Source organism: Nesoenas mayeri (genome assembly GCF_963082525.1).
Source record: "Nesoenas mayeri genome assembly, chromosome: 1".
NCBI classification, from domain to species: Eukaryota; Metazoa; Chordata; class Aves; order Columbiformes; family Columbidae; genus Nesoenas; species Nesoenas mayeri.
Genome location: NC_137541.1, coordinates 142614874 through 142641180, shown reverse-complemented (window position 1 = coordinate 142641180; position 26307 = coordinate 142614874). Strand labels below are relative to the sequence as shown.

Below are 26307 nucleotides of genomic sequence, written 5' to 3'. Positions count from 1 at the left end.
CGAACCCCAGAGCGACTCTGTACCGTGCGGACCCCGCCGCCCCGGGACACCCTCACACGGGGGCGCCGCTGCGGGGCGGGGGGGGGAGGTGGCCCTGCGGCGACACCGCCACTCCAGCAGGTGGCGCCACCCCGCCGCTCGCCAGCAGGCGGCGGGGCCGAGCCGAGCCGGGCGATGCGGCGGACGGAAGTGTTTGCGCGACCCGTGCCCTCCCGGCGTGCCCCGGGTGTCCGGTGACCCCTTCCCTCCCCTCCCCTCCCGCGGGCGGCGGTGTGAGCGCGTCATGGCCGCCTCGAAGCCCGTGGAGGCGGCGGGCGGTGGCGGCGGCGGCACGGGGCTGTCCCGCTGGCAGCTGGCGCTGGTGCTAGGGGCGCCGATTCTGCTGGGCGCCGGCGCGCTCTACCTGTGGGGACGGCGGGCGGCTCGCCGCGGCGGCAAGGGCGCCAGCGAGCGGAAGACGCCCGAGGGGCGGGCGAGCCCTGGGCCCTGTGGCGGCGGCGGGCAGCTCGATGGGCCCGGCCACGAGGAGACGGTGAGCGCGCGCCAGCGGCCGTTGGCACGGACCTTTGCCCTCCGCCCCGCGCGCGCGCGGCGGCCGTTAGACCCCGCCGTTATGGGAGTGGAGGGAGGAGAGAAGCGCCGCTTTTACCGGCAGGGACCGGGCTCGTTTCCGCCGACCCACCCGGGTGTGGGGTGTCGGAACCTGAGCTCGTGGGCTGGGGTGGCGGGTGTTCCGGCGCTGGCGGGGCCGCCGGGAGCGAAATACCCGGTCTGTGGGAGGCAGGGCCACGCAGGCCACTGTCCCGGTCCAAAACGCACCCGTCAGAGCGTCCCGGTCCTGGCCCGGAAAGAGGCGTGTGAGGGGCTGGAGCCGCGCTGCGGCGGGTGCGCTGGAGTGGCATCCTCGGCGTGCTCAGTGCAGCGCGGCTGCATGGCCGGTCCGTGTGACTGTCTGCAGCTACCTGACAGGAGGTTGTAGCGTGGAGGGTGTTGTCTCTTCTCCCAAGTAGTGAGTTACAGGACAAGAAGAAATGGCCTCAGGTTGTGCCGGGGCAGGGTTATATTGGATATTAGGAAAAAGTTCTTCAAGGAAGGGGTTGTCAAGCACTGGAACAGGCTGCCCAGGGTGGGCGTGGAGTCACCATCCCTGGAGCTGTTTAAAAGATGCATAGATAAGGTTCTTAGAGGCATGATTTAGTGCTAGAGTTATGTTATGGTTGAACTTGATGATCCTGAGGGTCTCTTCCAACTGAAATGATTCTATAATTCTATGACCGTGGAGTGCTCATAAGCAGGTGTTTGTTGTCACGACTTTTCCCTCGTCTTGCTGTGACTGGTCGTGCTTTGTACAGGCTGCATGTACTGGGTCCAGTCCTGGTAGTTCTACTCGAGAAAGTGTGTTACTGAGTGCATTTTGTCATGAAGTACATGTTAGCAGATGTATATGCATTTGACAATGTGCTGCTTCTGAGATGTAGAATACCTGTGAGCAAGTTGCTTCCAAGAACAGTGTTTTAAAAAAGAAATCTGATCTGTTTTGTGTTAGTCTGAGATGCTTGGCACAGCAGCGTGGAAATAAAACACAAAAAAAATATTTTAAAAATTAAGTATGTTCCATGAAAATCCAAAAGCCATGCAGTTCATGAAGCTAACAGTTCAGAGTAAAGTTTGTCTAACAGATATGCTTTCAAAACTTACACTTATTTGGTTGTAAATTACCATTCTGAAAATTTTCAGATGAAAAGGTCTGTACAAAAATTGAAGGACAACATCGAAAATCAGGGTCCAGATCTGATCAGTCGTTCTCTTGTATGTCTGTATGTAGAAAAATGCCTCTGAGATGCCCTTTCTGCACGTCTGCAATCACAGATATATTGTGACAGTCACAGTGTATCACTGAGGTTAGGTTACAGTTGGCAAACTGATTTGCTTTGATAATAAAATGCCATTAAGATATTACTGCATTTTCTTCTCCATATCTTGTGTACCACTTGAAATGCTCTGAACTTTCAGACCTCAGTTTAAACTTCTTGTCTGAAATGATCAGGAGAGAAAAAAAATCAACTTTTGGAGGTTTGGAAGGAGTCAGTTTTAGCCTTGATCATTTCAGTGACGAAGACTAGTGTTACGTGAGTGGGCGGACAGTGGCAGGAACACATGGGAGTGGTGAGCAGGGTGACAACTTCCATAGGCAGTGAATCATAGGTAGCCTCGGGCATTTGTGGAAGCCTAGTGAGCCGCAAAGTCTGTGCTGGACCTTGAGGAAGTTACTTGGATGCAGTGATTTGTTAGTTCATGAGCAGGAGTATTGAACAAGTAGTGTACAGAGGACACATTCAAACTGTGGTAACTTTGGCTTGTGGCTGCAAACAGCATCTGGTGTATTTATGACAGTGTGCTTGCTACGTGTGAACTCTGGTTTGCAGGCTACTTGTGACCTTTGTGTAGCTGCAGTGACTTTGCTATTAGTATGTTAACTCTGGATTTCTTGATTGTAGTTCTGGAGTGTGGAATATACCATTGAGTGGTGTATAGTAATTCTGTAGTTGTACTTGAAGCAAGCACTTAAAACATTTAAAACACTTCTGTCTCACTTGATTTAAAATATCGTGTGTCTAGCTCGCTCAGATTGCTCCACAAATTAAATTACTGGAAGCCTTTACACATCTAAGAATAAGTACGTTGTTGATTGGTATGATCCAGAGTTCCTTGAAGAGTGTCATTGCTTACTGTAAAGAAAAGAGGGATGTTACTTAGAAAAACTGTAGGATATAGTATCAGATTTGCCTGATTACATGAGATGATCATCTAACTGTTGAAGCTATGGTTGCAGCAGGAAAATTAATGTGGCTGCAGGTTCCCTTGACTGCCTTTTTTGTGTGGGTAGGATTGCCTTCCCATTCCTCATATCCAAAGAGGTGATGTCATGTAGTTTTTGTGTTTCCTTGCATGTTTTATTAGGTATGTTATTGACAGCACCCTTGATTGAAAATACAACCATGGCAGAGGCTTTACTTGTTAACTAGAAGCATTTTATTGGTCTGCCTTTCTATTGTGGTGGAGTATTTTTGTAAACTCAGTAAGATTTCAAATGCAAATCTGTACAGCAATAAGAGCCGGTAATTCATTTCACAGTTTATAAACATGAGGGAATTCTTTTTCAAAACATGGATGTCAATAATGAATAGGCTACCAACAGCTGTGTGAGGTAACTTTTATTTTACTCAGAAATGTAACTTAGGACATAGAGTTCTTTGTGCATTTCATTAAATCAGCTTTTGTGTCCAATTGATGCTCCTTTCACTGGTTCGGAAGACAAGACCTTGAATTTTTTGTGTTCTTTGAAAATATGTAGGGTCTGAAGTCTTCATTATTCTTTATTCAGACTTCTTACTATTCTGGATGCAGTTCAGGCTATTCTTTTACCTGCTGCAGAGGCTTCACATTTTTTCTTCAGGCTGTGTCCGCACTAAAGGATTCTCCTGGCATAGATGCACTGGTCGAGTGTGTGATCTGTGACTGACATTGTGTTGGCAGAAGCCCTTAGCATAGGTGCTATATTGGGAAAAGCTGAACTGCTTTTGAGATTCCTTCTTCTGTAAGCACACCTCCTCAGCAGTACAGTAAACTGGTATTATTGGACCAGTTAAGTGCCAATGATAAAACTACATCTATGGATTTCTCAAAGGTTGGGAAGTCAAATTGCATCTGTTAGTTACAGAAGTTGTCATTGTTTCTTAAAACCTAGATGGCATGTGTTTTAGTTAGTCAATAACAGAAGTTGCTTTTTACGTGCTCTCTTAGTTTGTAGTGAATGTTGTGTAACTCAAACATGTTGGAGAAGGAAACTGCTTTGCATTTATTGCATTAATTGATACCCCATTGATTCATGGTCTTTTACTTATTCTGTGATAACTTAGTGAGTTTACACCCTCCTTGTCTGACAGGAGTGAGCACTGGTTAGTCAGTGAGGTAATGTGTTGGTTGCTTCAGTATTTTTTCTCCTTAAGTTGAAATAATTTACTTTTGCAAGTCTGCAATAGTCCAAATCTCATCTCTTAACACCTTTAGCAAGTTTGTAGGCTAACCCTGTGGTTTTGATGTGTGAGGGAGCATTGAGCAGAGACTCTTGAATCCGTGTGGTGTCGTGTATTACAGACAAAGCTCTTTGGGTTCATAGCAGTTCACTGTCTTTGCACATTTTCTTCTGAGCTCCTTGAGTGCAGTGGTGGGTGAAAGTGGCCAAACTCCTTGGCTTGCTGGTGCCACATATCAAGATCAGCAGCGAACTAATATGGCTTCTTTCCAGTATCTATTTTAATAGTAGTTGCTGAATGTTGCCTAGCTCACTGCTGTGTCATTAGATCAGTATATGAACAAATGAAACCCCTTTGTCTAGATATACTTACGTGATACTTACCCTGAATTGATCTAAGCAAAGTACATAAAATGTCATTTCTGTTGTACTGGGCACCCGTCGCCTAATAAATCTACTATCGACCTACTGTAAGTCTTCTGTGTTTCATACCAGCTGTAGTGGACAGGTGTAGAAAACTCTTAAACTTGTGTGTAATAGCAGTAGAACAATTGTTAGACTCTTGGCAGCTCATGTGCTGCTCACTTAATTGCAGTTGGTGTCAATGACAAATTCATTTGAAAGGAAAGTGACTGATGGAGAATGCCGATAGGTTGTATTGTAAACTTGAGCTTAATTATTTCTAACGATAATATGTCCTTGCTTGTGCTCTGAATTTACATCTTAAACTCATGTGATTGTACTTTTTCTTGTAGTGGTTTTGGTACTAAGGAGGCTCTTAAAGCCATTTATACTTGATTAATACCTTTCTGTATAGGTCTGAGATAAGACTCAGATGAATGTTAGTCAAAAAAAGAGGTAAGATAGGTATTCAGTAACAGTACGTGTTCGGAAAACAATACTTTTCCTTGGTACCTGATCTCATCAAGAGGGTCCTCGCACTTGCAGAGGAAAAAAGTCCAGGGCTTTTTGCACCCCCCTCCCTTTATTTTTTTTTTTAGTTGATGAATTAAGATGGCTGAATGGAGTTTCTGAACATTTTGTGAGGAAAACATATTTGCTGAGGTCAAAGTAACGGTTAAGAAATTTTTGTCAGTGTTGTCTAGTCTTTAGACAGTTAGCAATCTGCTTGTTTAGTTACCTAGATAAGGGAGTGCTTCTCGAATACACCAGTGTCCTTTGGCTTAAACTCTGTTTAAGACTCGTTAGTGAACAGTTGCTAAAAGCGGTTCTTAAGTACTGAGATTTTTTTTATGTAACTGCAGATAACTTCTGAGCTATTTGTTTATCCTGCCCTGGCAGCTAATTGATTATGAACTTCCATTCCTTTTATTGAGCTGGTTTGCTTGTTTTTTTTCTTGCTCCATATGGGCCATCTTCTCCGGGACAAAAAATGTCCAGTGCACTACACAGAGTGGCAGTGGGTCAAGTGAGAAGAGGCAGTGAAATTGGAAAATAATACCTAGATATTACATTTGCAAGAAAACAGAAGAAGATGTGAGGGGTTTTGATTACTTGTGCATGAGGTACATGAAGTTTGCTTGAATAATCAGTTTCTTATTTGTTTACATCTTCGGTGTAGCAGTTGAGAAGAACTGGAGGGCTGAGAAGCAACAACTTAAAAAATTTGTCAGGGTTAAATCTAAGGCTTGGCAAACTCTTTCAAACTGATCTTATGTTAAGAATTAATTTTCATATTCTTATTCATGCTATTATGAAAAGGCAATGCAGCATATAATGTGACACGAGTTCTTTAATATCTCAAAAATAAAATACAAACCTACCCTAACAACGTCAAAAAAAAACCCCCAACAACAACAAAGTCCCAAAGTAAAATAAGAGATTTTTAGTGGTTTTGGCTTCATCAGGTTATACTGCAGTAAGTTAAATTGAATATGTAACTTAAACAGAAATTAAGTAGTTTTATTTTTAAAAAAGGTTATGAATGTTCTCAAAAATTTCACAGAGTTAAAAGCTGTATATTTGGTTTTGTTTTGTTCCATGAGTTTAGCAGTCGTATACCAAAGCTGTAAATTAATCCACTATTTTCTGCTATGTTTTCTATGGTAAAAGAGTTTCATGATTGCTAAGAAAATAAATCTCATGGGAATCATTATTAAAAAAAAACCAAAACAAACATGGAGTTTAAAACTTGGTGTTGTGTTTTATGACCTTTTGGGCTTTAAGACATGTATACATTTTGTTATTTTTGATGCATGGTTTCTGTACAGTCTGTGTGGGATCCATTTTTTGTGAGTATGAGATGCTAAGAGACTATTTTTTCATTTAAGTCCTTATCAGAATGTACTTACTGATGATACAGAGCTGTATCAGCCTTGGTGTTTAAAATGGCAGCTATCAATTTCAGCAGAGTATTGCATGCATACTGAGGACTATAGCAGAATAGTTTGACTAAGGTTGCAGAGATAAAGCATCTAAAGGCTAGGAGTCTTATTTAAGGGAGCATAAACAAAAAAAAAGTTGATTTCTTTCTTGCCATGGGCACTATTGCTGACTTTATTGCATGATAGCATATTGTGCTCTAGCTCCGACTCCCTACCCCCAAATTTCTTGAATAATGCAACGCACAGGTCAGAGAGTAACTGTGGAGTTAGCATATATTTGGTGATTCATTTCTATACAGTTGGTTGTGTGATCTGTGGTCCTTGCTGTTACTCAAAGCTTACTCAGATAACAAAGTCACTAATTTTAATGGTGTTCCTGTGGCATCATGCCTGGATTCTCTGAAGTTTTTGGTCCCTGTTTCATGCACTTCGACTTTTCTGAAGACTTCATGCTTCCTAAGAACCAGCAGAGCACCAGTGACAGCCCCACAACTACAGATTTCTTGCTTCCAGTTAGAATTCCTATCCCACACCTGACACTGGAGCAGCCATTGCATTTGGATTTTACCTAGTAGTGCTCACCTGTAACATGTGTCTTCACGCAGGGACTGCAGTGCAGGGCTGTCAAAGCGCATAAGGTGGAGCAGACAGACTGGTCAGTCTGAGATGCATAGTGGGGTAATATGTCCTCTGAGCTAAAAGAATTACAATGATCATAAAGTAGTAATCTAGCTGTAGCACAGCATTAATCTCTGCAGTTTTAAACAACCTTCATACCAGGAACACAGGTCTGAATGCTTCAACTTGGCCCTCATCTTGTCTTTTTGGTACCAAGTAAATTTGAACAGCACTGAATTTTGTAGATTATTTCACAGAGACATTTATAATGCCATTTGCTTTAGAAATGCAGAAGGAAAAATTCAGGCTGACTTTCTTGCATTTGTTTGCTGGATATGCATAACCCTTTCCTTTGTTAAAAGAGAAGCATTGTTATATTGGAAGCTAAATTTAGGACATACTTGAAGTAAATGCAGTGTTTTCAAACTTGGGTTGAGTTTTAAGGAAACAACTCCTCAAACACACAGTTACTTGCCTTTCAGTATAAATAATTGCACTCTAATTCTGGTTTGTGTATCCATGGAGTTAAACACAGTGTATGAAAAGTGTTGAAATTAATATTTTATCAATTTGACTTAATATAAAAAAATCTAAAAGTGATGCAGATTATCTTGTTCTATGAACAATGGAGGTGGTGCAGATTGATTTCCTATAATCCCAGTGACTGGTGACCTGTGAGAGAAGAGCTTTTCTGGCAGCAGGGATATTTAACAAATTCTCTACCTTATATGGTTTCACTGTTAAGTCTCTCCTCTTGAGAGTGCCTGTAGGATACTTTTGTTCTATTTGGATGCCTATTTTTGTGTAGGAACTAAGGCTGGCACCCATTATCTGGTTCTGTCATGCTATGATTGGAAACCAGGCTGTAACAGAGGGGTAGTACAGCAACTCCTGAGTTTGCTTCGGGTTTTTAGTTTCAGACATCATTTAGATGGTAAGAATGATGAGACTGGCATGAAATGAACGGACATTAAGTGAAACAGGCCGATGAACTGCAAAGATGCTTTTAGGTGTGTCTTACAGCAATCTGGGTGTAGTTTGATGCTGGTGGTGGATAAGAGAGGAGAGGAGGCAGAAATATGGCCAAAGAGCAGCATTTACAATTGCCAGCAAATCCTAGATGATCTTTTCAGTGTGCATGATTCAATAGCTGAGATAAAGAATAGCTGCAGGATCTTCTACAAGGCATTACTGCCCCCAGCTTGTACTCTTTCCTTCCTCAGAGGGGCTGGTAGGATGGCATATGTGCTCACACCTCTGTTTGTTTTGGTCTGGCAGGTTAGCCTGAAGTGCTCCAAAATGTTGATCCTTGAAGCTTGGCTGTGAAAGAGGAGCAGAAATCAGAAGATTAATGTTAGGATCTTTCACAGTTCTGTATTTTTTGAATGTGGGTCATACCCCTTTAATAAAGAGAGGCTTTTTGTATCTGATTCCTTATAAACCACAATATTTGATAACTGATCTGTATATCTAAGGGTTGCAGGTAGCAATGTTGGATTCTGCAGAAATGCAGATGATCAATGGGTGGTGCGGAATGTAAAGATTCATTTAGCAGGGTCACAGGCCGGTTAGCAAAGTTTTCCATGCTCTGCTAAAAATTACAGACTGTGATGGTCCAGTGCTTTGTGTTAGTGCTTGGGTGAAGCAGGTCATGCAAAGCTGTAAAGGAGTTAGCTGTAATTTGTCTAGTGTATGAAAGGCAAAACAGCTTTGTTTTCCATACAGGTTTTATTTGTCTTGCTCAGTAGGTCTTTCCATGAAGTGTTTTCCATGTTTAATTCCTAATCTGCTGAGTCAGGTCTGGTCTTATAGGCTAAATGTATTTCAGTAGGAAAATTATTCTATTTAAATTGCTTTGAGGGCTTTGTTGTGTTCACATATTTAGTCTTTGGATAAATAACTTATCTCATTGGTTCTTCTGGTCACTGGCCACACAACATTAAACCTGTTTAGCTGTCCAAAGATAAATCACTGCATTGTTTAATACCATTGTAGTGAATAGTTTAAAAAGTTTGTCTCCTATCTGATACATTAGCAAAAGAAAATCTGTTGTGTTTTTCCAGGAAATGGAAGGAGGGAGATTTTCAGAAGTGGAGGGTGGACTTTGCCACTCAGATCCATTTTATATCTTTGAAACTCAGCCCTTAAGCACATAGCTTGCATGCAGTGATACTTTTCTTATTGGAAATGACCTATCACTTCCTTTTTCAGAGCCCTCTTGATAGAGCCCAAGCAGCCAAGAACAAAGGAAACAAATATTTTAAAGCAGGAAAATATGAGCAAGCTATTCAGTGTTACACGGAGGCTATCAGCCTGTGCCCTCCTGAGAAAAACCTTGATCTTTCTACCTTCTATCAAAATAGAGCTGCTGCCTATGAACAACTGGTAAGAAGTTAAAGATAATTATGTGTTTATTCCAAAAAGTTCTGTTATAATTTGTGTATTTTGTTACCTTTGTCCACTGTTAGATCCCAGGTGGTGATATGTTCTGCCTTCACAACAAGATGCTGGTGTGTGCAGTTATTTTTCACTAGCTCATCATACTTTTCCACATATAAACAAAAGTGTTTTATGTTAAGTATTATCAGTCTCTCTTATTTAATTCTTATGTGTCCCTTTCTTGTAAGACAAGGTTTCCATTTCTCATCCTCTGGTACAATTTTTTTGTAGGTAAGTTAATTTTGCTTCTCTCGAATAGAGTGTTTCTTTAATTGTTAAGTGAAAGGCCAAACATTTTAGAAAGATGCTACTTCAAAAATAAACAACAAAAAAAAAACCTACTAAAGCCCACAACCTAAATTTTGCGCCTGCAAAAGTAACATTTATTTGGTAGCTGAATATACTTGATATTAGTTTTAGAAGTCAACCAGAGGTGCTTATTATGGTATCAGTAAATTTGCTTATGAGGTCAATTTGGTGAACTGTATAAAGGCATGGAAAAATTGGCTTTGTACAGCCTGAAGTATCAATTGAGAGACTGTATGTTTAGAGAAATCTGTTCTTGAAAGTCTTGTCTAATCAAATACTACTTATAACAATATTTCATGCCATAATGAGTCCAAAATGTATGTGTTTTTTCTTTTTCAGTTACTAGAAAAGCCTGTTTTGGTAATCAATATTACAGATAAATGGATTTTTAATTCTTAATACCCTTGACCGGCTCTACTGCTACATATGCATTTATCATCTCTTTATAGTAACATGGTGTAGTAAATGGAAATCACAAATTTAGGAAAAAAAGTGTTTTAGCACTTCATTAAACTTGTTTGTTGGTTTTCATTATGTATTCATCTTTTTTCTTCTATTTGTTTTGTACCAGTCATTCAGTCCCAATGTTGCTTCCTGCAAGCATCTTTGCGTGAACTCATTATCTTATCCCATGTGCTTTGTACAACTGTCTGGTTTCATTTTTCTGTAGGAATTCCTTTTCTGGTTTTTGACTTTTCTGGTGCAGGTGGCTTCCAGTGGTGCCTGGCAGTTTCTTACTGAGAAACTTGCAGAAATAGAAGTGAGCAGGTAGAACTAGAGACCTGGAACTGCAGCTACTGTTAGGTGGGCATGACCCTGGAGTTGGTAGTGGAAAGCTAATATAATGCAGCTGAGTAGGGACTCTCTCATTGTTTTGTTTCCGATCCACAGCAAAAATGGACAGAAGTGGCACAAGACTGCACAAAGGCTGTTGAGCTTAATCCTAAATACGTAAAAGCTCTCTTCAGACGTGCGAAAGCTCATGAGAAGCTAGACAATAAGAAGGAATGTTTAGAAGGTGAGTGTCTCTTAATGTGTATATTTATATTTAAAAGTGGAACTAGCTCAGGCGCTTTGGAGAGGATAACTTCTGGGTTTGTTTTGTTTTTACTTCTGCAACTATAGTAATACAGAATTATTTATTGAAAACCATTCATAGCTCCTGCAAATAGATTTTCTTCTCTTCTAAGAAGAAGCCTTTTCCCATTTTTCAAGTTGGCATCTGCTTAGGTCTGAAATAGCTGCTGAGAAATTGATGCAGCCACTCAAGGTATTCTTCTTCCAAGAAACTTACCACATTTTAGAATAGAATTCGTGTAACATGCTGAGTGGATAACCCAGACAACAGTCTTTTTGCTTCCACTCTGTAAAAAACTTTCTTCCCTGTTTGTTTTAGAGAAATGGAACTACTACAGAAACCAAGGTATTTTTGCAGGTGGAGATACATGGTCAGAAACGAGAGCATTACAGTCATTTAAATGCATTTGGCAGGTATTAAAGGGAAAACAGCTTCAGTAGCATTCTGCTGTGTAATTGTTATGAAAACTGGAACAAATTTTTAAAAAGCAAACATTTTAAAAAATATTAACACTGTGTATTTGGCAGAAACTACTGTGTCAAATCCTTCCAAATACTGTTCCTAACAGAACACGTATTGAACTGTCAGGAAGATGTGGCTGAGAAGCCATGAAAATTAAGGAGTACTACAGGTTAGGTGTGTTGTCTGAGGGCACTTTTGAACTAAGGGATGCTGTTTGAAAGGATCCATTTAAATTTCATCAAGTGAAATCGTTCCTGCTCATGTAAGATTAAAAGGCAAATGAAATTTTCAGTTGTGCTTATTATCAAAGAAAGAGAGAAAATAAGCCAGTGCTCTGACTGGCAAATCTAACAGTTAAATTAGTATAACAGCAAAGAATTAGGTCTGCTAAACTAAAAGGTAAATAAGACATGGAAATTTTATGTATGTATCTATTTATTTGCTGGCAGAATGCCTTTCTGCCCTGTAAGACCATAGTCACTAGAAAAGGACTAAGGTGATTTAGTGTAGTCCTTTGCGATCACTAATTGACCAACAGCTGCACTTCCAGTGTGCTATAATGAAATCTAAACCTTATATAGTTGTGATAAACTGATAGATGATAAATCCCTGAGAAAGATCAAGTGTTCCTGCCATGGTAGGTTATTTTTAATGTACTGTTCAATATATTCATGTACTATTCAATATATTAATCAACGACTTGGATGAGGGAATAGAGTGCACTGTCAACAAGTTTGCTGATGACACCAAAATGGGAAGAGTGGCTGACATGCTAGAAGGCTGTGCTGCCATCCAGCGAGACGTGGACAAACTGGAGAGTTGGGTGGGGAAAAAATAAATGAAATATAACAAGGGCAAGTGTAGAGTCTTGCATCTGGGCAGGAACAACCCCAGGTTCCAGTATAAGTTGGAGAACGACCTGTTAGAGAGTCATGTAGGGGAAAGGGACCTGGGGGTCCTGGTGGAGAGCAGGGTGACCATGAGCCAGCACTGTGCCCTTGTGGCCAGGAAAGCCAATGGCATCCTGGGGTGTATTAGAAGGGGGGTGGTTAGTAGGTCTAGAGAGGTTCTCCTTCCCCCCTACTCTGCCCTGGTGAGACCACATCTGGAATATTGTGTCCAGTTCTGGGCTCCTCAGTTCAAGAAGGACAAGGAACTGCTGGAGAGGGTCCAGCGCAGGGCAACAAAGATGATTAAGGGAGTGGAGCATCTCCCTTATGAGGAAAGGCTGAGGGAGATGGGTCTCTGTAGCTTGGAGAAGAGGAGACTGAGGGGTGACCTCATTAATGTTTATAAATATGTAAAGGTTGAGTGTCATTAGGATGGAGCCAGGCTCTTCTTGGTGACAACCAATGATAGGACAAGGGGTAATGGGTACAAACTGGAACACAGGAGGTTCCACTTAAATTTGAGAAGAAACTTCTTCTCGGTGAGGGTGACAGAGCACTGGAACAGGCTGCCCAGGGGGGTTGGGGAGTTCCCTTCTCTGGAGACATTCAAAACCCACCTGGATGCCTTCCTGTGTAACCTCATCTAGGTGTTCCTGCTCTGGCAGGGGGATTGGACTAGATGACCTTTCGAGGTCCCTTCCAATCCCTAATATTCTGTAATTCTGTGACTCTGTAATGTTAATAGTAGTAGTGGTTGTTACAATTATTTTCAACCGTGATTTTTATTTGATCTGAAAATTACCTGCTTTTTCTGAATGACAGCGGTTTTCAAATAGAATACTGCTTTTACCTGCCAACCGTGTATGGCTAGTAAAATCCCAGGAAATAGGGTACATCCGTGTAGTGAAGGGAAGTAAAACCAAACAAAAAACCCACCACGACCAGCAAAAAACCTTCCAGTGATCCCTGGCAGTATAATTTGGAAGATGTTGCTGCCTCAGCCAAGTCTGGGCACTGGTTTACAGCTGCTGCTTCAGGCAATGCGTGACTGTTAAGGTGATATAGTACAGTATTACACTCTCTTTTACGGTCTTTCTGGGTGTAGCGTATTTTCCTGGGGACTCCGATGTGCTTCTTGACTATGCTGGCGTTGTGGGGAGCGTCTGTATAAATGGTGGCATAATAGTACCTATAGGCTGCAAGATTACAGAAAATGTATTTACTCCAGGGGAAGACACTTGCTTTTCAAGTGTATTCAAACCATATACTGTTTGAATCTTGAGTCCATCTTTGCTGATATTTCAGTAGGAATTAATTAATTAGGAAAAAACAATGGTAGTATGACATTAATTAGAGGATCCAGAGAAGTAATGAGAATGCACCATAAGAGCACATTTCACACTCCAAAGTGTGATGCAGGGAGCAATGGGTTAGCATTTGCAGAGGCTCTATGTGTGAATGGAAGTGTTATGATATGGGCTAGCACTTCAAGTAGGCCAGCGAACTATTTCTCTTCAAGTTGCACCATTCCAAAGTCACAGAGGTGAACAAAAAAATTTGAGATATAATATAGGAAGATTTCTTAAACTGAGGAAGAAGCAAGATGTGATTGGTCTGAGTGTGAATTTTAAAAGAAAATTAGGACCAGTCCCATAAGAGAATCCGTATTAACACTTTTAATGTGAACATCATTGGAACATCATTACTATCTCCAAAGTTTCAAAATGTTGAAAGCCTCTGCTGGATGTATAAATTTTCTGTTCATCTATATGTATGTGTACATTACTGTTCATCTAAGTGTGTTCGTCTCTAGATTGTAAACATGATAAAAATAAATGTAATTTCTTTCATCCACTGTCATGAAGTCCTTTTATCACAAGGAGATCATTTTGGATACAAATTTGTATCTTGGAAAACATGGTAAATACAGCAAACTGGAAACGGAGGCTTTTATTCTCAGAGAGGACATTTATTAGTTTGATAGTGACTCATTGTACTTGTGGCATATTTTAATGTACTCCAGTGACTATCGGAATTTGTCTTTAGTGTCACTTTTGTGTGTTGTTTTCTAGATGTCACTGCAGTCTGCATTTTAGAAGGCTTCCAGAACCAGCAAAGTATGTTATTAGCTGATAAAGTTCTTAAACTGCTTGGAAAAGAAAAGGCCAAAGAGAAATACAAGGTAGGACTTGTGATATTGCTGATAAATTCTGATTTCACCTGACTGGTGGTTGAAATGTTGATTTTTGGCATTCTGTCAATTGTTGTAAGCAAGTCACTGTCTTCATCTACTGAAGTGTAAGAGTCGATACAAACAGTTTTGTACAAAGCTACTGTTGTACTTAGGTTTTCTTTTGGGACCTGTCCAAACTTTTTGAAACCTCAATAGGCAAGAGAGCCTATTTCTAATAATTGTTTCTCTTTAATAATCAAATTTATTGTGACATTCAGGAGACACTTAAGTTTGGTGTGCTGCCTCACACAGGGCTTTTCTGGACTTGCAACACAATGAAAACAGGGTATGTTGGAACAGCAGTAGCCTAATATTCTGTTGCACATCAGGTGGTTGAATTAGGCATGTGTGTTGAGATAGGAAGGTTTATAAATAATAATATGCGTAAAAATGTTGGTTCCATATGTATTGAATAGCTTAAAATAAGAAGAATGATGATTTATGGCTTTTTCCCCAGGTTATTCTTGGTTTCATAAAGAGAAATTTCATGTAAGAAAGATTGACAGCAGAATTCCTGCATTTTTAGAAAGTGGCAAAATAATACTAGTTTAAGGTTAGGGGGGTGTCTTTTGGTTGGGTGTGTGTTTTGCTTTGTTTGGTTGGTTTTTTAAAGAAGAAAAGCAAAAAGTATTGCTTAAGAAAAAATAATGCAGTGCAAAAATACATCATCTTATTAGTGGTCAGACTTCCTGATTCTGTCTTGAGAAATGCACCTTCATCTCCTAGCTACCACAAATTCCTTGTGACATTCAGTCACAGGCTGTTTCTGTTCCTTTTCTGTAAACAGGTGCTCATACTTGTACTTTTCTATTTTGGCAATCAGACCTCTTTGTGTTGATGTTTGGAAACTGCAGAAAAGAGAACTATGGGAGTACAGGCCTAGTCAGGAGCAGTCATTCTAAGTGGCTGTAGGTTTACAGAAAAGTTGGGACAGGTATTAAAACATTCTTGCTTGTTTTTTTGTGGTGATAGTTGAAGTGCTGAAATCCACATTGGTTTTGAGATGCTGAATTTCTTCCCTGTAGAAATTTGGATAAATGTGTGATGTCAGGGTAGCAAAAATGAATTGTGCTATTAGTGTGGTGGTAGTAGCATCATAAAATAGGTGCGCTTCCAATAGGCAGTGTTATAATAGAACTTAATAGAGAAATTCAGAAGAGTGCATTCGGACTTTTCTTGTAGGAGAGATGGAATTGTAATTCTTCTATGCAGTGTTCATTTTGAGTAAGAAATATTTTTTAGCTGTAGGAAGGATTTTGTACCTCAGAGGTATTACTTCTGGGATTTCAAGTAGAATGTGTGGTATCTAGGCCAAGCTCCATGTAGAATCAGGATATTGCCTCATTAGTCTTCATTGGAATGATAGACAGCAGCTTCTCTTGGACAAGTTGGAGGAAAGGGTCAAGTGCTATTCAGAATCTAGTTGAATGTAAGCTCATGCTTAAACTGCCAGCTTGCATTTTTCCTTCAGTTTATGTGCACACATACTGGTTTAGTACAACGGCCCAGTGTCTTATGATATCCTAAGAATCCTCCTTTTTAGTCACACATGCAGAAGGATACTGTATCCTTCCTCCTCTCTTGGATTTCTTAGTTTTATTTCTACTGGTGATGGGTACTGAGTTGTGATCTGAAGCTTAAATAATCCCTAAATGTCAAACAAATCAAAAATATCAGACTATCAAATGAGATAGTGGAAAGTCAGACATTGCTTGTTTCGTGAATGATTTTTTTTTTTATAATCACATTTGTTTGTCCATATCCATATTTACCAGCCAATCTTAGCATCTAATGACTTGAAATTACATTTCTCTGTTTCAGAATCGTGAGCCTCTGATGCCCTCACCACAGTTCATTAAATCCTACTTCAGTTCTTTCACAGATGATATAATCTCTCAACCTTTGCTTAAGGGTGAGAAATCAGATGAAGATAAGGATAAGGAGGGAGAGGCTTCTGAAGTAAAAGAAAAGTGAGTGTACAGTACAGTTGGGAATTGTTTGGAATTAGGTTTTCAGTGATTTATACATACTGCTTAGTGTAATTTGCTCTTATTTTATAGTACCTGGCATGGGAGATCCTGTGGTAATAAAGTGAGAACAGTATTAAAAATGAAACTTTTATGAAAGCTGACTGCTTAGTTCTAAACTGGAGGTGGCTTTGATCCACTAATCAAAGGAAGGACAATAAGATTTAGAAGATGTGCTGAATATTTACTACATGACCATAGTAAAGCTTAGGAGATGGGAGGACCGGATAGTGCCAAACGATGCTTCTGGAGAAAGGAATGTTTTATACTGAAGGAGAGTTTCTGAGGAGGAGAACAAGTTAGGCTTTGGATTGGAGGAGAGAAGACAAGCTAGGGTCTCTGTTAATGAAAACTAGGAGTTTACAGCAACTGAGCTGAAAGGTGTTCTGTGTTTCTGGAATCAAATTGCACATAAAGGAGAGGTTTGTTCTGACAAAGAAAAGCTTGAGCTTTTTCCTTTTTGGAGTGGAGTTTCAACACCACATAGCTGGTGCTTTAACTTACTATGCTGTTTTCCAGTTCAATTTTGGAAGATATCATTGCTCTCAGTATGGAAACCATTGAAAACAGTGTTATGAATTTGATTTTTGTAACGTAAGGTAGAATGTCATGATTACAGGCAAATCCACTGAATCCAGGACACTTAGCTGAGGACAAGGCAATGCCAACTGTAATTTTTCCTGTGAAATCCTTTCTTACACATATAAACTGCACATTGCTATGTTTAATATTTCACTTTTCTGACTTGTAATTCCATCCCAGCCCTCTTGTTTTAAGTCAGATATTATCTCTGTTCTTAATGTGAAAAAAAAATTTCAAGGAAGAAATGAAGCTCAACAAGTTCAAGAGTTTTAAAATATTTTTCTTCTTTATTTCCAATGTAATTTTGGCAGGTTTTGTCTAAATTGTTTTCAGTCTGTGATGGCTCCATCCAGGAATATTTGTAACTTTGCTTATAATGCTGCTGTTGTAACACAGCATAACAAAAGTTAGTATTTGTTATGATTAATGAAAAGTCTGAATTGAAATTGCAGTGTTCAGTGAATGCATGTATAAATATTCTTACATCATTTACAGCTCTGGCTATTTGAGAGCAAAACAATATATGGAAGAAGAGAACTATGACAAAATTATCAGTGAATGCACAAAAGAAATTGAAGCAAAGGGAAAATACATGGCAGAAGCTTTGCTTTTGCGAGCTACTTTTTACTTACTTATTGGCAATGCAAATGCTGCCAAACCGGACCTGGATCAGGTCATCAGCATGGAAGATGCAAATGTGAAGGTAAGAACCTGTCACAGCTGGGTTGGAGTTGGGGTAAATGATAAACTTGCAGTATAGTTCAAGAGCTTGTTTCTCCAGGTTTTCAGATACTTTAATGGGAGTGTTCTGGTTTATTTACCATTTTGTGTTTTTATTCCTGACAAACTGTTTTTCAAGGACTTGTTCATTTTTGAGCCAGCTGTGCTAAGTAGTACAAACTAAAGAACGAGGGAAGTTAAATGAATTAGAGGCTTATCCAGTCTGAAAAATCAGTTCATAAATGAGAGAAAAAACATTAATTGTACTTGCATATTGAGTTGCTTCAAAGAATGCTGATCTATTTGTTAGCATAGGGAGCCTGTCTTCTAAAGGATTTTGGGGAGTTGTAAATCCACTGAGATGGAAGCACAGGCTGCCATATTTGAAATCAGAGGAATTGATTCATTTAAGAGTCACTATGAAATTTATTCCTGCTTAGAATGAATTCAGTCTATCAGTGGGAAAAACTAGTCAAATGAAAAACCTGGCTGTAATTGTAACAAAGCCTTAAATCTGGAGGAATGTTAGAGTGGCTAATGCTTCTTTAAACTTTTTTTACAGCTCCGAGCTAATGCTCTGATCAAACGAGGAAGTATGTATATGCAGCAGCAGCAACCTGTGCTGTCCACTCAAGACTTTAACATGGCTGCTGATATCGATCCTCAGAATGCAGATGTTTACCACCATCGAGGACAAGTAAGAAACATTAGAGATTTTGTCCCAATACTTGAATATTTCAATGCAAATGAAAAGAAGAATGATCAGTACATCATCAGAGACACATACTGTTTGTGACAGAAGAAACATGAACTCCTGATTTGGAACTCTTGCAGAATAAACACACAGCCTAATTTGCAGGTGCAGGTCAGGCAGCAGCAGTTTATTTCTGTAGCTGTAGGAAAGAACACAAAGTGACAGAGGTTCGGCCCTCTATTAATATGAACTCTGGCTTAAAAGTACTAGGGCTTATATACATTTATAGCAGATAAAAGCTGCTCTGTGAAAGGGGCCTGATAGGGCAGAGCAGCGTCTGCATGGAAGGAAACTTTGTTAGAGTGGATGTAACGTGTGTTCCTGATAATGCAGAATCTGCAGCACTGCAGCCTGGACTTGCATCTGTTCAGCTCATCCATCTCTGGCTTGTGATGCTGCTGTGTCCTTAACTAATTTCTAGACCTAGGGAGGCCTGCTTCCACAGACATGTAGTATAAAAGGTGCTAGAAGAAAAAGGAAACACTGCCATATGCAGGTATGCTAAGTTGTATTTGTAAGGAAGACTTCCACAGACCAAGTGCCTCTCTCCATGAATTCATTAGATGTCTTTAGTGCTCAGAAATAAGAATGGTGTTATGTGTTGATTGAATGGAATAAAAGCTTTCTGCAGATTGAGAATTAATGGTTTAAAATAGCTTAACAGTAAAGTAGGAGAATGATGAAATGAGCTCTGCTCTTGTGGAGGAATAGGAATGTAAAAAAAAAAAAAAAAAGTTGAAATAGAAGCTGGGAAGGCTGAAATGCTTCAACATCCAACTAGTCCTCAGGCAATTAACTAGAGCAAGGCAAAGTGACTTGAGAAAATACAGCATGATTTTGGAGACTGGACATAATGCTAAAGCAGTAATGGCAACAGTCTAAACTGCAGGCATTCTCAGTCCCTACTCATGGACATTACCTTTTTGTGCACGATGCCAAAGTTTCATTGGTGGCTTTGTTATTTTACGTCATGTGGTCATGTGTTTTGTAGGTTTCTAGGTAGTTCTAAAACTGAACTGGAGATGATATGAGTAACTGACACTAATAAAATTATCACTTAAGTGTCTGAAGCACAGATTGAATGCAGAATTAGGATTTTGTTTCATTCTGGCTAGCTGAAAATCCTGCTTGACCAAATCGAAGAGGCCGTGGAAGACTTTGATGAATGTATCCGATTGCGACCTGATTCTGCCTTGGCTCAAGCACAGAAATGTTTCGCTCTGGTAGGTAACATGCTGGTGTTTATCTGGGTGCTTGTCCTTTTAAAAAGTTCTGGAAAACGTGTTTCTGTTTTATTTCAATTTAATGGAAAAGTAGGGCAACAAACATCTCAATATCATCTAATAATAAGGTAAAGAAATAATGCACCAGTTTCTTCAGTTGGAGTAAGTGTTTGCTGCTTTCATTTTGAAATGTTTGTTGCTCAAACAGTAGGTAATCTTTTTTGTTTTGTGGTAGACAAACACAAATCTTCATTCTAATTGTATCACATAAAATTGATTTAAATAAAGCTTTAATGTTATGGAAGTTGGAAACAAACTATTTCAAGCTAGTACGATGCATCTGCATTTGGGATTCTTCTGAGGACAGCTTTGCATAGTGGGAACAAGGAGGGAATCTGGGCTTGGGATTTCCAGGCTTTTGAAATAGAAGGAGGCTACTGGCAGCTATCAGGCCTCATGGCTTCCTTCTTTCTCCCTTTCTCGTCCCCAAGGCCACTCTACCAGAGACTTGAATACATGGTAGGTTCTTAAAAACAGATTTGGTAGGACGTAGAGGCATGTCACTTTCTGGAATTTGTAATTGTTATGATGCATGCGTCTCTTGGGGAAGTGGTTAGAGGTCCAATGAGACTTTTTGTGTGTGTGGTGGTGTTTCATTTTTCTCCTTTTTTCTTCTTTTTCGTGAATAGTATCGTCAAGCTTATACAGGAAATAATCCCTTGCCTGTGCAAGTAGCCATGAAAGGCTTTGAAGATGTCATTAAAAAATTTCCAAAGTGTGCTGAAGGCTATGCACTCTATGCTCAGGTACATTTTTTTCTCTCTTAAAGAAAATGCATTCTCTTTCACCTTTTACCTTGGATAACATACACTTCTTCAAATAATATGTGAAGATTTTTGAGAATAAGTTCTGAGTTTGGGAGTTAAATGTGTGGAACTAAGCTAACAGTTTTGTTTTGCTACAAATGATGCGTACTGGTCAAGCAGAGTGTTGGGAGTATTCTTGTAACAGAGGTTGTTAATTTCTCCTCTAAGAAAATGTACTGATGGTTCTAGTACAAAGCATGAGATGTTCTGATTTTAAGTAGGTAGGCAATATGGATGCATTTCCTGTTGAAAGACATGTATTTGAAAAAGGAAGAAGTTGAGACTTGCAGGTACAGACTTCTAGAATGGCTTTTGCTTGCAGTACATTTAGCATGTTGCTTGTGGTTCTCCCATTACAAATGGTACTGTTATCAGTAATTTGTGCACTTAAAGTCTACCAGCTTTCTTCTAAAAAGCCTCCATTTTGAAACTTAACTCTGACTGATGTGCCTGGCCTGCTCTATGATAAGAGAGCTATATCCAATCTCACATTGTCAATGTGGTTTTAATTAGTATTAGCCCTGCACAGAGTCCATGTTTTGGTTGCGTATTGACATACAGGTTTCTCTTCTGATGCAGGCACTAACTGATCAACAGCAGTTTGGCAAGGCTGATGAAATGTATGATAAATGCATTGAGCTTGAGCCGGACAATGCCACTACATATGTTCATAAAGGGTACGTATTGAGTTTGCGATCCTTTCGGTCAAGGGCAGTTGGCATATTTAAATGGATCAAAATGAATTGAATGTTTGTGTTTAGAAGCTTGGCCAGGAGAAATAACTTTTTGAAAATATCTTAGTGCTGTTTCTACGGTTTCTCTTGACTAAACTGTAAAGTTTCAGAGGAGTTTCATTAGTGTTCATTCCTAATTGAGTGTCTACTTGAATAAATCTGACTTTTACTTTAGCCCTATCTTCAGCTTTGTGCTGAAGTTTTTGCTTTCACAAAACAGCTTGTAACAAGTTGTCTTGGGAGGAATTTACCTTTCTTTAGAGTCACTAAACTGGTAACATGGCTTATTGAAAGTGACTTTCACATATAAGTTTTTAAAAACCATGAAGTTACTGTTTACCCTGCATTAGGATCAAATACTTTGGGGATTTTCTTTTTTGTTTCTGTGATCAGGGGTTTGGGAGGAGTATGTGAGGAAGTTTGTTCTAAATTTTCCTTCTCTTCTAGTTTACTTCAGCTCCAGTGGAAGCAAGATTTAGACAAAGGGTTAGAACTCATAAGCAAGGCCATTGAAATTGATAACAAATGCGATTTTGCGTATGAAACCATGGGAACGATTGAAGTGCAAAGGTAACGTTGAATTGCAGTGTTAAAGACTTCGTAGTTACTTCTGCAATCACAGAAGTCCTTTAGATTTCCTTATCGATCTTAAGTCTTTCTTAAGATCTTCTCCCCTGTGCTGTGCAAGACCAGCTCTTACCCAAAGTCCTGATTTCTGTTGTGTAACTCTGAGGTAAAGCCTTCCTTTCTCTATGGCATAATTCTGCTTTATAGTCTGACAAATTACTGTGTTCACCAATTTCATACTTACTGAACAACAGGCAGATGAATCTGTGTATGTTTAAATACATCCTTTGTGCGTTTAGGGTGACTTCTGTAATCATTATTAGGCTTCATGTGTATCTTTTGTAGTCCTTAAACATGTCTTGTTGGACCATTTGTACTGAGGATCCTGAGCTATACTCTCAAGCCCGACACTTTGTGTTTAATCCCAACAGAACTGTAGTTTACAAGTTCATAGTGTAAAGAGGAAAGACTAATGCACTTTTCCGTAACAGTGCATTGTAGTAGAATTGTGCAAAAGTTTGGGGTGTAGCTGAGAGTATAGCTGAGTTTGGGTTTTTTTTTACATATCTAGCCATCAAAAGGACAAACTGTTGCCATGAGACATTTTGCAAACATTTTCTATTTGAGTAATGTGAACTCTTGCCTGTGCTAGTTTTTGTCTTAAGTATACAAACTCTTTTCATGAGACATGAAAGTTCATTTAGTTGTCTCAGCATTATCTTTGTAGTAAACTTGGTGTCCTATGGAGAACATTTTATTTCCCACTACCACCCTTGGGTGCTTTTCAGAGGAAGGCAGTTTAACAGCTGTCCTAGTTGCTTAGGTTTGCTAATAACGTCTCTCAGTTTGCTCATTGTCATTGCAAGTTCTTGTGGTGGTTCTTCCAGAAGTCCTTTTAAGCTGTCAGTAGTGGAGAGTGTAAGTACTGAAGGAAAGAACGATACTGTAGAGATGAAAAGGTTGCTCTGTCAGCCTTAATTGGACTACATTTTGGTTTATTTCAGGGGTAATCTGGATAAAGCCATTGAAATGTTCAACAAAGCTATCAACCTGGCCAAATCTGAAATGGAGATGGCCCACCTCTACTCACTCTGTGATGCTGCCTATGCCCAGACTGAAGTTGCAAAGAAGTATGGATTGAAACCACCAACACTGTAAAGAAATGAGAAGAAAATGACCTTCAAAAGTGAAGTTGCCCACTTCAGCCAGCCCTAAAGACGCTGTTGCAGACCATGTTGACTGGTGGAACATAGATTTTTCTGTTCGTGGAGTTGTCATTTGCTACATCTGTTAAATGTTTAGATATTGTGGGAGTGGTTGTTCAAGGAAGTATGCAGTGTTGCATCTTGTTCCTTCTGCAGCAAAAACCTTAAAATGTGTTAAGGGAAACAAAGTTGCAGGGGAACAAAAGGAAGATATTTTGGCCATGCAAATAAAAACTTCACACTGGTTCATTTTGGGTGATTATGTTGTGGGCGATTTTTGCTTTATCAAACAATATTACAGCATGTGGGTTTTTTTCCTGTTGATTTTAAAGGTAATACTAGTCAGTGCTGTAAAATAGGTTTCTTTTTATATGCAATTAATCCTTGAGGGTTGATTTTAATTTTGCTAAAAGGAAAAAATAATTTTCAAACTGTTTAGACAGGTTTTTTTAAGTCAGTAGATGTGGAGAGAATCCCTGTAAATATATGCAAGCATGCACAATCTTCCCTTAAAGCCCCTCCCACCCTCTGCATAAATTACTTAGAAATAGTCCTGTGGCAGCTATTAGGCAATTAATTTTATAGTCTTTATCCTCGCCCCAGAAAGCTCTAGAGTACCATATAGGAAAGCTAGTACAGAGGTTGGCTGGGGAAGGAGGTCAGGTGACACTGCTTCAGCATAAGCTTTGCTGGAAGAAAGGCCGTGTTCCTGTGCAGCAGTGCTTACCTGAATGTCACAGCAAGGTGTTCTGGAGGGTTCAGAGGGACTTTCAAGAACAGGAAGCACTGCTGGGAGTAGAGCTGCCAAGGTAAGGTCATGCTTGCATATAATCTTTGTAATCTCTGACACTCTAGCTTAAATGTAACAGCTGACAAACTGTCCAAATTCTCTTCATTTTCTAGAGATGGCCATGTTCTGATCTGCTCCTTGTAATAGCATTTTGCAGGATTAAGTGAAATAAGGAACAAAGCATAGGCTAAAACTTCAAATAATGGATTTAGAATCTGTGCTGGTTTCCTTGTTCTTTAGACCCTGTCTTGTCCAAGGTTACAAATACTGTAGGAAGGAAGCAACTGTTCTGCAAATAGCAGATTGGCAAATTATTAAATACTAGTATAAACCATCTTCTTCTAGCTAGGAACTTCACAGAGGGCTCTTGTGTTGGGTTGATCCTTCTGGTATGGAAGTCAGTCAGTCCATCTTGCCTCTCCCTGCATTGATGTGGCTGGATAAACCTCATGCAAATACTTAACTGATGTAGCTTAATTTATGATACACTAATTTGGGCTTCTTTCCATTCTGAAATAATAGATTTGCTTGTGCTGAACTGTCTAATGTATTTCATCTTTTGAAGAAATGAACCATGCTGTGGTCAAACTGTCTTGTTCTCTAGTTGTGCCACCATATAGCAGCGGCTTGTATTTTCAACCTGACCTTCCTTTCTCCCAGCAACTACGGTTGAGAAATCAAATGGTGGAGAGTAGACATAAAGATTTAATCATTCTATTTTAGCTAGCTCAGTAGGTGATCTGAAATAATAGTGTTGGTGTAGAATTGAAGGCATTGGAAGGTACCGGCAGCTTCTAAGGGCACTGCACTAGCAAGTGTCAAATGTCTTCTGGAACTTCCAGTCTCAGCATCAGTTACCTGAGAATAAAAATATGCCAGACTGACTGATGTGACCTGTTCTCCTGAGGAGTTTTTATTCGCATGGCCTTATTTTCATTGGCAATTTCTCCTCTTCACCCTACCTGTACCTCATTCCTTACCCCACCCAATCAGTTAAGGGAAAAAAAAGCATGTGCTGTCAAATACTAGCATTCCAAATCATCACAGACTTTTGCCTGTTCTTGAACTAGTTTGAAACTGCACTGAAAGGATGCATTGTCTGTATTTTTTTTTTTTTGTAAATGACGTATCACCTGTAAACTGAAAAAATAAATATTACCTTCAAGTATCTCTCTCTGACATGTATAAGAACAGGTTTTGATGAAAGTGTTCTCTGCAGTGGTGCACCATGTACGTATTTGAAGTTGCTCTGAATCTAGGAAGAACTAGTGCTGACTGACTCCCTGTCATCTTTTCTCACTTCAACCTTTAAGAAAAAATGAAAAGCAGAGATGGAATTGGCAGGTTTTATTTCTCATTGCTTTCATCACTGACAGAGGTATGATCTTGAAAGCTGAGGATGACAGGGGAAAGGAAATACAGCCAGGAAAGCTGGGAATCTGAGTAGCTGACACCTTGTTAACGTGTGTGTGCAGGTGGATCCTTTTAGTGAAAGGGATTTTGTTTTTTAATGGCTGATACAGTTGAGGCTTTGCTTTAAACCAGGTGTGCATGTGAAATTTGAGAAAAGCTTATTAAATAGGGATCAAGAGCTGAACTGAAACAAGTATTACTGCTATTTAAAAAATATCTAAGTAATGTCTGAGGCTAGTCACAAAGAATTGGATAAACCTGGTCTATTCTGGGGACTCTGGGAAGTTGCTTTTAAACATCTTGCATCTTAATTCTGATCATGTAAAATCCCTGCTGTTCATGGTACGAGACAAGTTTGCCAAAGTGGCGATTAGAAGTTGTGACATGAATTACTAGGATCTACTTGCAGATGGAAAGAGGGAACAAACACATACTAAGGGAACTGTACTGTAACTTATTATAGAACTATTAAGCACAGCTTAGATGCAGCTTTAACCAGGCTTCTCAGCTGCAGTGGTAATAACACTGCCTGATACACAGGCATTAACTGTGTTTTCTGCCATTTCTTTAAAAATAATTTGAATTCTTGCATGTTGAAATTCTGGAGCTATTTCAGAGCTCTTACTGCCTGGTTTTCTATACTTAGAGAGTATTGGTGTGTACTTAAAGTGCCTGTTTTCTACCAACACAGAGACTGATTATTGACTGCATTATCTAGCTGAGAACTGATTGTCTACTTTTTTCATTGAAATCCACCCCAAAAATTCACAGTCTGGTTTTATCACTTCTGAGTGGATTGCACTGGAGGCCTCTCAAACATCCTATTAAAACAAGGTGCTTTAAATTTGTCCTGAGAGACTGAAGAGGGCTGAGCTCATGTCACCTCTTTACCTGAGTTCACCCATTCTCTCCATTTGGGATTGTAGGGGAAGAGGGTCCAGGCCACGGATTCTGTTGTTCTGTCACAGACTGCACTTTGCATTTTTAAAATTATGTGGTCAGCCCGTAAGAATCCT

At 39.7% G+C, this 26307-nt stretch overlaps 1 protein-coding gene across 1 annotated transcript; it reads left to right on the top strand.

The window, feature by feature from the left end:
• Positions 1-253: 253 nt before the first annotated feature.
• TOMM70 (translocase of outer mitochondrial membrane 70) lies at positions 254-26260 on the top strand. Its single transcript, XM_080352943.1, has 12 exons — positions 254-532; positions 9211-9384; positions 10639-10765; positions 14250-14359; positions 16232-16380; positions 17515-17722; positions 18302-18436; positions 19609-19716; positions 20406-20522; positions 21162-21259; positions 21764-21886; positions 22888-26260. The coding sequence occupies exons 1-12, from the start codon at positions 284-286 to the stop codon at positions 23039-23041; spliced, it is 1752 nt and encodes a 583-aa protein (XP_080209069.1). The 5' UTR covers positions 254-283; the 3' UTR covers positions 23042-26260.
• The last annotated feature ends 47 nt before the right edge of the window (positions 26261-26307 follow it).